The 15,102-nt window shown below is 41.8% G+C and overlaps 2 protein-coding genes across 3 annotated transcripts in view; one reads left to right on the forward strand and one right to left on the reverse strand.

Annotated features, from left to right (window-relative positions):
* Positions 1 to 6,270, reverse strand: part of LOC121232837 (protein mono-ADP-ribosyltransferase PARP8-like) — a 155,608-nt gene extending 149,338 nt beyond the window's left edge. For both annotated transcript variants that reach the window (XM_041121289.1, XM_041121288.1), the window contains exons 1-2: positions 5,204 to 6,270; positions 4,322 to 4,376 (exon numbers count right to left, since the gene is read on the reverse strand). In XM_041121289.1, coding sequence (XP_040977223.1) covers positions 4,322 to 4,376; positions 5,204 to 5,294 — 146 coding nt within the window. In that variant the 5' untranslated portion in view covers positions 5,295 to 6,270. The remainder of the gene's footprint in view (positions 1 to 4,321; positions 4,377 to 5,203) is intronic.
* The window catches only part of LOC121232838 (ubiquilin-1-like), a 1,092,736-nt gene that overhangs the window by 119,854 nt on the left and 957,780 nt on the right, over positions 1 to 15,102 (forward strand). The window lies entirely within an intron of this gene.

Below are 15,102 nucleotides of genomic sequence, written 5' to 3' on the forward strand. Positions count from 1 at the left end.
CTCCCCAGCTGTGAAATATTTCACTGCTACAGTGAGGTGGGAATTAATTCATCAATTTACATGAGAATTTCTGATACTACAATATTAAGCACTATGTATAACCCCTTGAATAAAAAACAAATAGCCAAATATTCAAAATCAAAAGAGTGTAAGTTAACAATTTGTCATTATTTTAAGCAAAAAATAAACAATTACTTTAGACTAAAATTCAACTTTCCTTGCATCTGCAGAACTGCCATTATTATAATCAGTGTGCTCATGTAGGGAAAGCAGAACACAAGAGGGAATTCTTCTGACAAATTTAATCTGTGTGTTTAGTTCTTACAGGTCTTATCTAGTTTCTTTACAATATGCTGCAGTATTAGATCTGTTCTCATGCACAGCCTTATTGTCACTGTCACTCACTGCCAATGAGAGTTAAGTACTTATTTGAATAAAGAGGTATTTCAGAACTGATATGATGTCCTTGTTTAGCCTCAGAAAAAAAGGGGGTGAGAAAACCACTAAAAAAAAGGAAACATCTTTTTTTCAGGACAACCAAGCACTGCTTTTATGTAAACCATGTCAAATGACATATAAAGTGAAAACAACTTCAGGGCATCACGCATATCTATTTGAAAGATGACAGATCAGCATTTCTGTTCAGTCTACAGGGTTTCTGGAGGAGCAATGTTTCATACAGGGGCAGATAATAGGAAAAAGGAAATTAGATTCTTTAAAAAAAAAAGAAAACTCAACATGTTCACACTGTAATATCCTTTTTAGATCCTGCAGTAAAAAGCATAAAGAATCCAGCCATTTCTGATATTCTGCCAGATGTAGTTAAAGAGTAAATCTTGCACAGTCACAGCACCCAAATGAACACCTCACTTTATAAGAAATCTATCACCCTACCTATCACTTTCTGACAATTAAATTAAAAATTATTAAATTGATAAACAATCTGCCCCATATTTAGTGACCACATTATGCACAAAGATGTGCTTCACTAATAAATTTCTAATTACAACCTTCCCAAACCAGGAAGCATCTCTGCAGTGTCAAACAACTCTAATAATTTAGAAGTGTGAACATAGTGCATTTAAAAAAAAAAAAAAGTACAGTCTGAACATGAAATACAGTCCAAAAGGATTAACTGAACTACACAGGTAAAGGATTATTTATGATAATTCACACAATTCAAATATGTTTGTACTTAAATAATAGCTTAATACAACCTAAAGGTCAAATGTTGGAACAGGTTTATACAATGAATAAAAAAATAATAGTTCTTAGTTGGTTTCACTGGAACCTCTGTACTTGAACAAAAGCTAACTCATGCCCTCAGGGTTTGGTTCAGGACTTTACTGTGGGAATACAAGTTAACTCCACTGAAGCTATGATAAATGTGCTCCAGATCAGGCCTATCTATTTAGATTGATCTGCAGCATGGTTATGTACCACCTCAATATTTGAACAGTATTAATGTAAGAAAGGGCTGTGCAATCAATCCAAGCAACAGAGAAAAATCAGATAGTCAGAGAAGATGGCCCCAAGAAGAAAAATCTCACACAGATAAACTTAACAGTTTAAAGAACAAACAGAAATCTTAAGTCCTCATCATAACTGAAAGAATACTGGTACACTGACTTCCATGGACTTACACTGATTTGCTAAGAATCTGGCTCTGAGTTTATAAATTAAGACCACTGATAAATGGACTTAATGGGCACTAGGGGCAACTACAGTATGCAGAGGAAAACCCCCAGTGATGTTTAACTTGCTAGTATTTTAATCTGCCTTTATACAAGGGTAAGACAAAGAATCCTCCTTCTCAAACAGAAAACATACTGCCTTCTTTCAGAGTTCTCTGCTCTTGTATCTAACCACTATGGCTAAAACAAAGCCATGCTACACACTGACCTAAAGGAACATCTAAAGGAAATAAAGCATGAAAAAGACTTAGTTCCAAGCATGGCTAGTGAGTGCTAAAGTACTGTAATCTTCCTTACACACCATTTCAACTCTTACTCATTTAAATCTGTTTCTTGGTTTGAACATCCATCCAGGGAACATCCACCCCTTTGCCCATTACTCGAAAGCCTGTGTTCCTGCTGGTTCGAAAAACAAAGTCATCAGGCTAAATATCTGAAGTAACAGGACTAGGTCTATCAGCTGATACTCAAGTCTATGATCACAAGTTAATAGAGGTTTTGTCATTTAGGGACAATTCCTGAGTGCAATAGTAAAAAAATAGGGTCAGCACTCAGGAAGTCCACAGATGCAGCAACAGTAGTAGGAAAAAAAATCATGGCCAAATGCAAGAAAAAGATCCTTAGCCTTGTGCTCTCCTAAATTGATACCACATACATGTCACTGTTGCTGACCCTTGTAGAGCCTGTACTGGAGACCTGCCCAAATGCTGCACACAGTACAGCATAGCCACTGCTCAGCAACCACCTTCTCTAAGAAGAAACCACTAACTCTTCTTCAATGTGAGAAAGAAAAGTTTGGCCCTTAATGGTCAAGGCTTAGGGTTTTCATTTTATGTACTTCACAAGAGAGCTTACTACCATAAACTTGCCACTCAGTACACCACTGTATAGTAAGAATATCGTAAAACATCTTTCTAAATCAAAATACAAACAAGCAAAGAACATGAAACCCTTCTCTCAAAGGATGCCTTTTAAATGTCCTTAAAATGTCAAAAGGAAAGTGAAATTTGAGTATGCTCTAAGTAACAACCCACTTTCACCAATTTCTCTAAGCCTAACTTTTATTTTTTAATTCAGTTTGAATTTTCAAGATCCTGAGACTAGTTTCCAGTCAACAGTTTCCTTAAGCAAATGCTGACCCCAGTTAAAATTCAAGGCTGTGGGATGTAAGGCCCTCTTCCGTCTCTCGTTGTAGAAGTGACAACATTTTGTTTCAACATTTATAAACCAGTTTGTTGTACATCAGTTATGCCCTTAGGCTTTTTACTTTATTCAGCTTGGAAAATGGAAATAATAGACAGGTTTCACTTCGTGGTTTCTTGCTGCAATATTAGGTTTAGAAAACAGTGCAAAGTAACTTTCAAATTTGATTGTTTTAATTACATGATAAATAGTATTTCTGTTAGATAATTTTTACTGTATCAAGCCTTTCAAAATTGTCTTTTAAAACAAGATCAAAACAAAACATATACTAAAACCCTAAATTAAAGAGTATACTACAAGCAACCTGAAAATACATCTGATTCTCAGCTACTAGGTGAACTGAACTATTCTACTCCACTGAAAATGATAGAAGTTGTCTTTTCCTTTAGTAGGAAGTGGCAGGGTAGTGAGGTGGGAAAGCATTTTTCTGAGCAGTCTCACAGCCTGGGGACCATCTAGGAGCCTGGTCCTGCAGCCAGGCCCCAAAGCATGCACAGGGGAGAACTGATGGCTGTAGGAGCGTTGCCTGCACTGAAAGGTTCACTTGCAAAGAATACAACACTTTAACCTGATGTACCCTGGTAAAGAAAAAGAATCACCAAAGATATCAGATGAACTGTCTGAGAAAAAACAAACAAACAAAAAAACCAAACAACCAAGACATCTTACCAAGTCTAATAAAATTCAGCTAAAAGATAAGAGGACGACCTAGCATATACTATAAATACCATATTAAATAAAAGGTAACTAAGATCCAGGAAAACAAAAAGGATGTGTGTTCAAGCTTTTACATATATTTCCTTTTGAAAACAGACAAACACAACAAATGGTGAAATATAATAAAACAAAGTGTACATGCACAATCCAGTTTATAACCAAAAGCTCATAACCACTTAGAAATAATATTGAAACTACCATTCAATAAAACATTTTTTTACCCTTAGAAGCTATACTGACATTTCACTTAATGTCTCAGTAGTTTAATTTGGTCAATTGCAGTCTCACATCTGTCATGGGACTAAATATGGCTCTCAAATGCAAGAGAATAAGGTGCTGATGTGAAATTTGGCCTATTTGTTATTAAAATAATAACTTTTTCCATTTTTTAAGATGAATTAACTTTATATTTCATATGTTGATGCCTTTGCTGTGTTTCTGTTAAGTTTACATACAGCAGAAATTCTAGATATAAATTAAAAAAAGAGAAACAGCGAAGCGCCACAGGGCAGCACTCGGAGGAACAAGCCTCTGACAACTAGGATCACCTTCCTCGACACTTCCTCCTCAGTTTTGTTTGCGCAAAGGCAGATGATTTATTGATCCTCCTTGCAAAAGGAAAGAAAACAAAAAAGCCTGCCATGGTATTGAACTACTGCACCTCACTGCCAGCAGGAAATGGAGTCATTACTGTAAAAAAAAAGTACCTTTTGGAGCCTCCAATATAGGTGAAGGTAAAGGTGGAGTCTGAGTACCTGAAATCTGAAATACAACGAGCTGCGTTATTACAACTTGTCTTTATTTTGGCTGAAATAGCTGAGGTTTTGCAGACCAGCATTCTGCTACCGACACGGGGGGGGGGTCGGGGTGAATCAGAGGAAATGCAGCAACTCCCCCCCCAGCCCCTCGCAACAAGTGCCCGGTGCTATGGCAACGGCGGGGATTTCCATTGTCAGAAACGGCAACAGGCAGACACAAGCCGGGCTCCTGCGACGGCAAATCACTGCTGGCACCTCACCGTCCCCGCCAAGGAAGCGGCGAAACCCCGGGGTTTTTTTTGCACGGAAGGGAGGACGTTTACCGCTTACCATGCTCCCAGCCCTGAAGCCAGGCGGGCGGGCGGGCGGAAAAGCATGCACCGAGGATGGCAGGAACCCGGCCGTCCGGCAAACAGCCGTGTAGCGCCCGCCGGAGCAAAAAGCACCAGGGCTGGGCTTGGCTGGGCGCTTGCCCCAGCAGCTGCGGGCTGCGCCAGGCAGCGAGGGGCACGCACACTCGCACACACCCGCCCGGTTTTGCGTGTGGCCACTGCCACGCTCCCTGACTCGGGATGCCCCCCGGCCCTTTCTCAGCCGGCGCCTGGTCTCATCTGCCCTCAAATGCCCTCGGAAGGAGGGGAGGAAGAGGAAGAAGGAGGCTGAGGGCAGGCACACGCCGGCTCGGCGGCGGCCTCCGCTCCCGGGAACGGCGGCGAAGGGCACAGGCATGGGCACAGCCCGGGCAGCCGCGCCGCGGCGGGAGCGGGGTCTGGGGCGGGCGGCGGAGGCAGCCTTCGCGCCGCCAACCTGGCGCCCGGGAGAGAAACTCACCTGCAAACAGGCAGTCCTTCTCCGCCTTGCACTTTTGGATCACAACGTCAATATCCTTCTGAATCCTCTCTTGTCTTGAACACATCCCCATGAAATAAATCCCAGGAAAAAAAACCCAAAACCAAAACCAGCCTTTATTTCCACCCCACCCCCCGCGCTGCCAGTTTTAATATTCAGTCCGAAAGATGGACCCTGGGGCTGGCGAGCAGGAGTCTCCCCAGCGGCCTGGAGGGATCCGCTCGGCCGGCTGGAGGACAGAGGAGGAAGGCGGCGGGAGCCGATGTTGCATGCCCAGATGTGCCCGCCCAGATGTGCCGCCGCTGCCGGCGAATGGCAATTTCCTCACAATAGATCCAGCGGAGGATGGCGGCGGCGACACGGTATCCCCCCACGTCCTCTAGGTTTTGGGGGGTTGGTTGGCTGGTTTGGTCTTTTTTTGGAAGAAAAAAAAAAATAAAGCGGGGGGGGGGGGCCGACCCGACCGCTCACATCCCTGCCTCTCCCGCCAGCAGCGGCGATCCCCCCGCAGCAGCAGCGCGGAGAGCCGGCGGCGGCGCCCGCACCCGGTCCCTGGCGGCGCGGCGGGGCCGGCGCTGCTACAGCGACGCCGAACCGCAGACCCTCCCCTCGCTCCTGGCCTGGCACGTACGGCCCCCGCCGGTTCCCCGGGCAGAGGCAGCGTGGGAAAAGCAAGAGGCGGATGCACAGAGCCGTTCGGGCAGCCCGTGAGACGGCGGCTCGATGGCCCCAGCCCCGCTGCCGGCCCTCGCCTCCTCCCCCCGCCCCGGCCCCGGGCATAGGCTTTCGCCTCCTCCCGAGCAGCGGAGAAATGCAAATGGCAAGTGATCTAGGCGGCGGGGCGGCTCCCAGGCCGGCACCGGGGAGGAAGCGGGCAGCGCCGTGCTGCTCAAGGCCAGCGGCGGCGGGGCAGGGGGGCACTTCCCGTACGGGCAGGGCCCCGCGGGGCCCAGCAGCAGGGGCCGCTCGCCCTTTTTCCCGGGGGGACGCCGTCTGGCTCCCAGCGGGGCGGGTGCTGCAGACGGTCCCCTGTGGCTCTCTCCTCCGCAACTCCCCTTCCGCCTGCGTCCGCGCCCTTCCGCCCCCGGCGGCGGGTGCATTCCTACTCGCCACTGAGGGCGGGCGTCGGCTAGCGGCACCTCAGCCCCACCGCGGGCAGAGTCCTCTGCCTGGCCCTTCCCCGGGCAGGAAAATCGGGCAGCCCACCCTTACCAGAGTGCCAGCCCATGCCTGCCTCTGCGTCCGTCCTATCGACGGGGATGCGTGCCCATTGAAACAATAAAAAGAGAATTAACGTGTTTATAATCCATCTCTAACCACCGTGATTTTTAATCACGCTCCTCTCCCGTCAGTCTTCAGAAAACTTGTCTCAAACCTAAGGGCTTCGGGAGAGGACTTGGGCTGTCGGTACAGTGCCTAGCAGGCTAGAGGCTTTGGGCACTAATGCAATACAAGTAATGACCGTAATATAACTCAGAAGGAACGGTCAAGTCTGCAAACCCAAATATTTTTCATCAGCCAAAGAGCAAAGGGCATAATTAATTAAAAAAAAAACAAACGAGTGTGAACACAGTGGAAACAGATTTGATTAAAAAAATTCAAAAGAATATTCATAAAATTAATTTTTTATGTATTCACCCAGCTCTAAACAGCTCCCATGGATTATTCATTATTGACCCCAGTAGTTTTAGTGTTTTTTCATTAAGCAAGTCTGTATTAAACATGTATTGTTGATTTCAAACATAGGGGAGAAACACAATCATTATTTTGTTATTTGTTCTTAAGTGGAAATAGCTAAAAAAGTGAGGTTAAAATGATTCCATATTTTTTCCTATCTTGAAAAGATTTCGTGTCTGAAAGAGGGAACAGAAGGTAAATTATAAGAAAAAGCAGGTAATGTTTAAAGAGAACAAAAATCCGTAACTCTCTGCCTCTAAGAAAATAATTGATCGTTAAAGGGACATTTCCAGGCTACTTTTCAGTGCTGTTCACTAAATTCTCTTCTACTGCGGCAAGACTTTTCCAAGGTAGGATACAGAACTTGTCACTGTAGTCAGAAATACAGTGTAATACAGTAAAACTGTCATTCTGTCAAGTTATGCCAGCTTGGTCAATAAGTGATGCTTTTCTAGAGTTTTTTTTTTAGCTATTCAAGCTAGGACATCAACAGCCATGCTTGCTGCCTTCCCCCTTAATCGTAGGTAAAGATGTAATCAGAACTTGATTTATTCTGGTGGGGTTTTGGTCCTGAACCTTGTAGAGAAAGATTTCTGTTATCCCTCCCGTGTGGATCAGGAAGGGGGGAAGGTTATTAGATAGTTATAGGATATTTATGCTGACAATTCTGCTCACAGCTTATTCTGACCACAGGGTTCTTTTCAGTGTCATGTCAGTTAACACAATTCTTGACTGCCTTTTTAAGCCTTAGACTGTTTTCATAGACTTGGTAACACTGAATTAAAACATCATCCACAAAGAAACAGTACTGTCTTCAGGAAAACTAATATAGTTGGTATCTGGTTTTACAGCATCAACTGAATAGAACAAGAAGTCTGGAAATATGGTTGGTTATTTATTCCATTTATTATTATTTATTGTAAGTGGCTCTTAAATTTCTAGATTCTTAGCCAATTTGGCCCTTGACTTATCTGATTACTCTAGTACTGTTATAGCAGGCATGGTTGATTTCAGTGAGGAAAAGCTAGATTATATATTGAGGTTATTCTATTGATTACAATACTGAAAATGGAAATGTTAGAAAATCAAAGTGAATCTTTAGAGTTGATCCTTAAATTTGTACAGATTGATAAGCTGCTGATATCCAAGTACCCTAAGTGTGATTGCAACAGTGTCCGTATGCGTGCTGTAATCCCTATAACGATGTAAATTATACCACCCTCCTGAAGAAACTTTCTGAAGAGTTTTACAGGTAATTTCATGAACGATAGGACAGTTGGTCTTGGAAGTAATGGTCTTGGCTCAAGGGAATTCAATGTATGTCTTTCCAGTTGCTTTCTCAGTCTTGAAAATCAGCTCATGTCATTTCTAGTTTTGTCTCAAGTTCAGCTCAGCTCAGTTAGATCGTCTGAACTGATTACCCCAATTAAGTAAAAAAGAAACAAAAGTAACTTTTATGTTTGTATTCCTGGGAACTTGATAACATTTACAGAGGTGTAAATCAGGTAAAAAGAAATTGAAATCTGTGGAGTTACATGATTATAAAATTTATGCGAGAAGATGATTGGCTCAAAATATAATGGGAAAACTATCTAAAGAGAAACAACACAGTGAATGTGTTTCAATAATGTGCAAGCAGTGACTGAGAAAGTTATTGAGGAAATGCACAAGTCAGCCAATTTTGCTCATTCTGGTCAGCCAATTTCTGCCTCCTTTAGACTAAGCAGATTTTTTTCATTTTATGCAGAGAAAAAACCCCCTTTCCACCTATTAGTAAAGCTGTTAGAAATGTTTCAGTGAGCATCAGGACACCCTGCTCTGTCCCAAAGTATTTTCTTTATATATTTTTCTAAACATGTTCCTCTTACATATAAACACATATTAGAAGTCTTAAGAAAAATTAAAAATATGCAGACTTGCCATTGAAGGGAATATACAGAACTCAGGACAATGAGATAATTTGACAGATATCCTATATTTCTAATATGGGAGAGCGTTCAAAAGGGCAGAGAGAAGGAAAAGAATCCAAACCCCCTCCAAAACACAAAACTGCCATCAACCCTCCAAAACACAAAACTGCCATCAACCCTCCAAAACAATTAAAAACCCCTGTCTCCACTTTTACATGCCCCAGACAAAACTCTAGTACAAAACAAACTAAAACTCTGCTTTTTCTCCAATTTCAAGCACTATTTGCCAGTCACCAATACAGCAAAGCTCATTGATGTCTGTAGACAGTGAGCTCTGAGAGGTGGAACATTTAAAGGATCAATACCATTCCACTTGTACAGCATAAAGCACAATATTACCCTTCCAGTAAGCTTCCTCAAAATGACACAGTCATTTCTAAATGATACTGTGGCATTAAAGTCTGAAAATACAATATGAAACAATAGCTTAAACTATCATCTGTCCAATCCACCATAAGGTTTTAAAAATTATTTTAAGCCTTCTGTCACATTACTGGTATGAGTCTGATGCGTGGCTGGGGGGGGCCTCCCATTGAGTCACAAGGTTCAGAAAGGACCCCCTTGCTTTCTAAACTCCTTCTCAGAGAGGAGTCTAGGTGTGGCTGGGTCCAGTCTTAGTCTCAGACTTGATCAATGGTTTATGTCTAAAGGTTTGTGTGTATAGCCACTTATCAGAGTCAATGTTTGCCTGTCAGAGCCTTTTCAAAGACTTTCACTGAAACAGTTCTGCAAAGTTAAAAAGATAGCTAATTTATTAAGGCTACAGATATAACAAGTTTGGAATTGACATTGATAAATACACTTACTGCAGAAACTGAGCTCGAGTTAATAGCTCAGCGCTTTTTGTTAGAGATACTTTCCTGGGTAACATCCGATGTAGTCAGAGGCACAAATCTTACCAAAGAGGCGTCCCTGCTTGGGGAGGAGAGAGGTCCAGGCCCGTCAACCCATCTGGTAGTTGGAGTTCTCATCCTCAAAATGAAGGATTCTAAAGGCCAAATTTATGCTTTTGCGAGGTGGGACTAAGTCAATTATCATGTGCCAATTGGCCCTTAGCAAGGCTCACAGCTTGCAAGGTCGGTGGGGCCTGACGAGTCAGTATGGGGGCCAGGCAATTCGGTGCAGATTTACGAGAGTCTTTCTAGCTTTACTAAAGCAACATCTGGCTGCGAGACCTTCGCCTCACCCCAGGCGTCACTCAGTAGCTTTAGACCATGCTGTCTTATCTTGCAAGATAAGCAAACCCCACTACTCCCTGCTAGCTCACAGTGATTTCTGCATTCGGCACCAACAAGTCCGGGGTCCCACACCTTCTCATCTAGCCTGGGGGGGAAACCTTTAGCTAACATATTTTAACATTACATATTTTATTTGCTTTTTTTTTGGAATAGCAGTGGAGGAAAAAAAAAAAAAAAGCATTGAAGTGATGTACCAGAGGACCAAGGCTTTTTTTTTTCAGTTCAGTGTTGAAATTTCCAAAGTGATTGTATTTTTTTTTCTTTAAAAAAAATAACCTCATATTAAACAGCAGTAGTAGTCACCTCAAACAAAGCAAAAAGATGTACAGGTGCTACACACAGATGTGTGGGTTGCTATGACAGTGACCTCTAACTTTCCATCAAAGACCAAGTACTCATCCTTCCAGATGTCACTGAAGCCCACAATAGCTAAGCCTATGGCTGCTGGCATGATAAATGCCCTCAGCAATGTTCAACAAATAATGCAGAGTCCCAAATGATGCCACAATTTATTGTAACTCTTAGTATTACACTTTCTAATGATGGTTTTAACTTGTTCTTGTTTTTCCTCCTTCACTAATGTCATCTCATCTTTCAGTCTCTGCCTGTTACCCTCATTTCTCCTATTACCTGGCAAATTTCTCAATTGCTGAGCAAATGCATGGTTAAAAAAACCCTTAAAACAAAACTCCTCTGTTGCCTATATCCAGATTGCAATTTCTTAATTGCAAATAGTCATGCCAGAAAGTACTCAAACTGCAAAATACTTACCTTGCTAAAAATATTCCATTTAGTCCATTTTCTGCAACAGTAAATATGATTCACCATGTCATCATCTGTTATCAGGTACTGATGCTTTCCTGATATAACAACCTTCATTGTAGCCAACCTGTGCATGATCTTAACTAAGAATTTGTAACCCCAAATTAAAAGGAATTGCCAAGTACTCTCAGTTTAGCTGAAATTGATAGGGTGGGAAGCACTCAGTACCTTGCAAGATTAGCCCTTAGAAACTGAGGACTAATTCCATCAGTAGACCACATCTCATCCTACAAGCGGTGGGGTACTGTTTTGATCTCTGACCTAACTCTAAATGAGAAACCAAGAAAGGGGGAAAATTAACACATGCAGATTTTCATGCTGCTGCAACTACACTTTCCTATACCCAAGCAAACTCATTTAGTGTTTGCTCAGCTATTGCTGCACAACCAACTGTGTTTAACCCCACAGATGTAATTAGATTTGGGTGCCTGCATTTGTTCCCTTCAGAAGATTGGGACCAGGGGTTAATGCAATGTTCAGTCAGTCTTCTTAAATCAAGGCACTCTTTAATCTTAAGGAACTAAACATAAAAGAAACTGACATTTACAATAATTAATGAGTGTATGCAACTGTCTCATCTAACTCTTACCAAAAGCATCCCAAGCTTGCATACAACAGCCTAACTTTCAGACTCCATACAGATGTCTTCTTTAGCCACTTTCCCCCAGTCTCCTGTCCAGTGCCCCTATGGCTAAGAAAAGGTTTTTGGCTTTTTAACTGTTTATAGGCCATCTTTTATGGCTGTTTCTCATCTGGTAAAACAGTTGTGTAACCTGGCAGGAGCCAGAGTAGGGTTTTTTTCTTTATAAATAATAGCTCAGTCATTGTATTTAACATTAAACTCATACAAGGGAGTACATTGTGTGGGTTTTTGCTTATTTCTTTAGCTGCTAGGAAACCCAGCCAAATGTGTACAGTATTCATCCCATTGACCATATCTTTTGGTAGTTATCCAGATAATTTGTTTGCAAGCCATGTTCATGACTAATACAAGTCAACCCATTCCCTGGTTTCCCTGTTATCTTAACCCTGAGGTACAGTGTGAGCCAACAGTATCCAGAATGCAGAAGTCACTATTAAAAACTAAATAACACCATAACCTAAACTAGTAAAAATCTGCAGTCTTTGATATACCCCAAACAGACTGAAACAATTTCTTAGGCAAAAAGGCTGTGTGGAGTTATAAGTCAAAACCACCAAAGTATTTGGAGAAACAAATCCACTCCCTTTTATGTATTTGAGGCACTTTGTACAGTTTAAGTACAAAATCATGCTTACCACATATAGATTTCTTTCCTTTTAAATCCATGTGCTAATTTCAAAAGGTTTTTCAGTAGATGAGCAAGGTTATATCCTAAAAGTAAAGTAAAGATACCCTCTTGAAGGCAATTCCTCTACCTTAGCCCAGAGGGGTGGCATATTACTTCAAAACCACAAAATTAATGAGGAAAAAATGCAAAAAAAGTTTCTGGATTAAGTGTGTTTTTCAGATCTTCTATGTGACCTTTTTCTCTTTCCTCTTCTTCCTCAATTCTGCTTTTATTTTTCTCTGAAATGAGATCTAGGCTGCCAGCAGTGAAGTAACCCATTTTACAAATCCTGTTGGAGCCCCATCTGTTTTGATTGAACCTTGTATTTATTTTCTCCCATCTAACACCCATAAACACTAATTCAATAAATTATAAAATGTAGATGAGCTGTCTTGTGACTGATAAGGTTGTTTTACAAGGCTTACAATGTGTTTATACTAAAACTTGTGTGGTATGAGACCAATTTCTTCTAACATTCACAACATAAAATATATACTTGCATAAACAGACTAACTCAATTAGTCTGTGGGAATAGTATAGAAAAACAGCCACAATTGAAACTAGGTCATTATTACTGATTTCTAGATGTAAACTTTAGTTATTACATATTTTTATATAGCATTTTACATTTGATGTTTTCCTTTTTTTCTTTCAAAATGGTGAAAACCATGAGGCTAACACATAAATCTTTAAAAAATTTTCAAGGTTGAAAAGAAGTTTCCAGTAAAATAATTAGTTGATAGTGTGTCAACGAACTTTTCTTTATACATTTGCCATTCCCCAAAACCAATTATTAATACATCCATCATTGTCTTTAAACTATTTCAGTTTTATAGATGCTCTATCACTGCAAAACAGTGATAAAATGTTACATAAGGAGATTTATCTTAGCTCTTTTGTCTTGGTGGTTTTTTTATGCAGCTACAGACAGTTCTATACTATAAACCCTATTTTTATTTTTTTATTAAATTAATTTTTCTTCTTCCTACATAATTATCTAAATTCTGTAAACTACACAGATACAGCTCTTGGCACAATATTTCATACTGACAAGAGAATGCCAAAAGAGAAATGTAGCTGGATAGACTCCTAAATACTCAGCGCTGATTTATACATTTTGGTAAACTCAGTCACAAGAGCAGAGCTTGGCAAATAATAGGAAAAATTATTCATGGAGACATTTACAAATCCCTTACAATTTGGCTATCATCCCATCCCTTATACTTGCTTGTTTTAAAAAATATTCAGCAGGATTGTTTTATTGGATGTTGTCAATATTCAGCCATGATAATTCTTGTATCAATATTAGTATTTACATTTGAGCCAGAAAATTATTTTCTTCTGTTTACACGTGTTATGGGTTTGTGTGGTGTGGGTTTTTTTGGTAGCAGGGGAGGAGCCGCAGGGGTGGCTCCTGTGAGAAGCTGCTAGAAGCTCCCCCGGCTCCAAGTCGGACCTTCCTCTGGCCCAGGCCGACCCAATCAGTGACGGTGGTGGCGCCTCTGGGAGAACAGATTTCAGAAGGGGAACCTGCAGTGGAGGAGGAGATTGGAATGTGAGAGGAACCCCTATGCAGATACTGAGGTCAGGAAGGAAGGGAGGAGGAGGAGGAGGAGGAGGAGGAGGAGGAGGAGGAGGTGGTGGTGGTGGTGCGCCAGAGGAGGTGATGCCCCTGCAGCCCGTGGTGAGGCGGCAGGCTGTCCCCCTGCAGCCCATGGAGGTGAGCGGTGGAGCAGAGGCCCCCGAAGATGGCCGTGACTGCATAGGAAAGCCCACGCTGGAGCAGTTTGTGACTGAAGATCAGCCCGCAGAAAGGACCCACGCCAGGGAAGTTCATGAAGAACTGCAGCCCGCAGAAAGGACTCACGTTGGAGAAGTTCGTGAAGGACTGTCTCCTGTGGGAGGGACCCCACGGTTTAGCAGGGGATGAGTGAGGAGTCCTCCCCCTGAGGAGGAAGGAGCCGCAGGGACAAGGTGTGGCGAGCTGACCCCAACCCCCATTCCTTGTTCCCCTGTGCCATCGGGGGAAGGAGGTAGAGAGAACTGGGAATGGAGTTGAGCCGGGAAGGCGGGGGGAAGGTGTTCTAAAGTTTGGTTTTGCTTCCTAATATCCTTGTTTTGTTTTGATTGGCAGTAAATTAAATTGATTTTGTTTCTTCCCCAAGTTGAGCCTGTCTTTTGCCCGTGACCATAAGTGGCGAGTGATCCCTCCCTGTCCTTATTTCAACCCACAAGCCTGCCTTTATATTTTCTCCTCATCCCACCGTGGCCGGTGGCTGCGTGGTGCTTTGTTACTGGCTGGACTTAAACCACGACAACATGGTCAAGAAAGACACAATATTATGTAACAGAATTCCAACACATATCATAGATGAAGTATTATAATTGATTAAAGATATGATTAGAGTGAACAGTTTTCAAGCAATACAGTACTTAATAGCTGTTCACATAAAGGTGTTTAAATAATGAAGTGATAAATAAGTTCATAAAAATTACAGGGCAAAGGTCTTCAGCATTCTGAGGCCCTTTCAACTGGGACTTCTGCTGTTGAATCAAATTAAAAGTAAAATCATATTTGGTTTGTATCAAGCTAAACTTATTTTTGTCATCTCTTTTTTTTGTCATTGAAATATGAGATAGAGAAGTTCTGGTCCATTTAACACAAAATTGTTCTTTTCAGCCTGAAACAAAAAGTTTTATTTTGGGACACTCATTTTAGGAAAAACAAGAAGTCATAAAACTGCACTATGAATAAACATCCTTTTATTCTATAGCTTGCAAGGCCTGAGGAGACCTCATGTCATTTGTCTCACATCTTGGCCTCTTGACATTTATTGAAGCATTTTATAGAAGATGAAACAGCT

Source organism: Aquila chrysaetos, chromosome W, assembly GCF_900496995.4.
Source record: "Aquila chrysaetos chrysaetos chromosome W, bAquChr1.4, whole genome shotgun sequence".
Lineage (NCBI taxonomy): Eukaryota > Metazoa > Chordata > Aves > Accipitriformes > Accipitridae > Aquila > Aquila chrysaetos.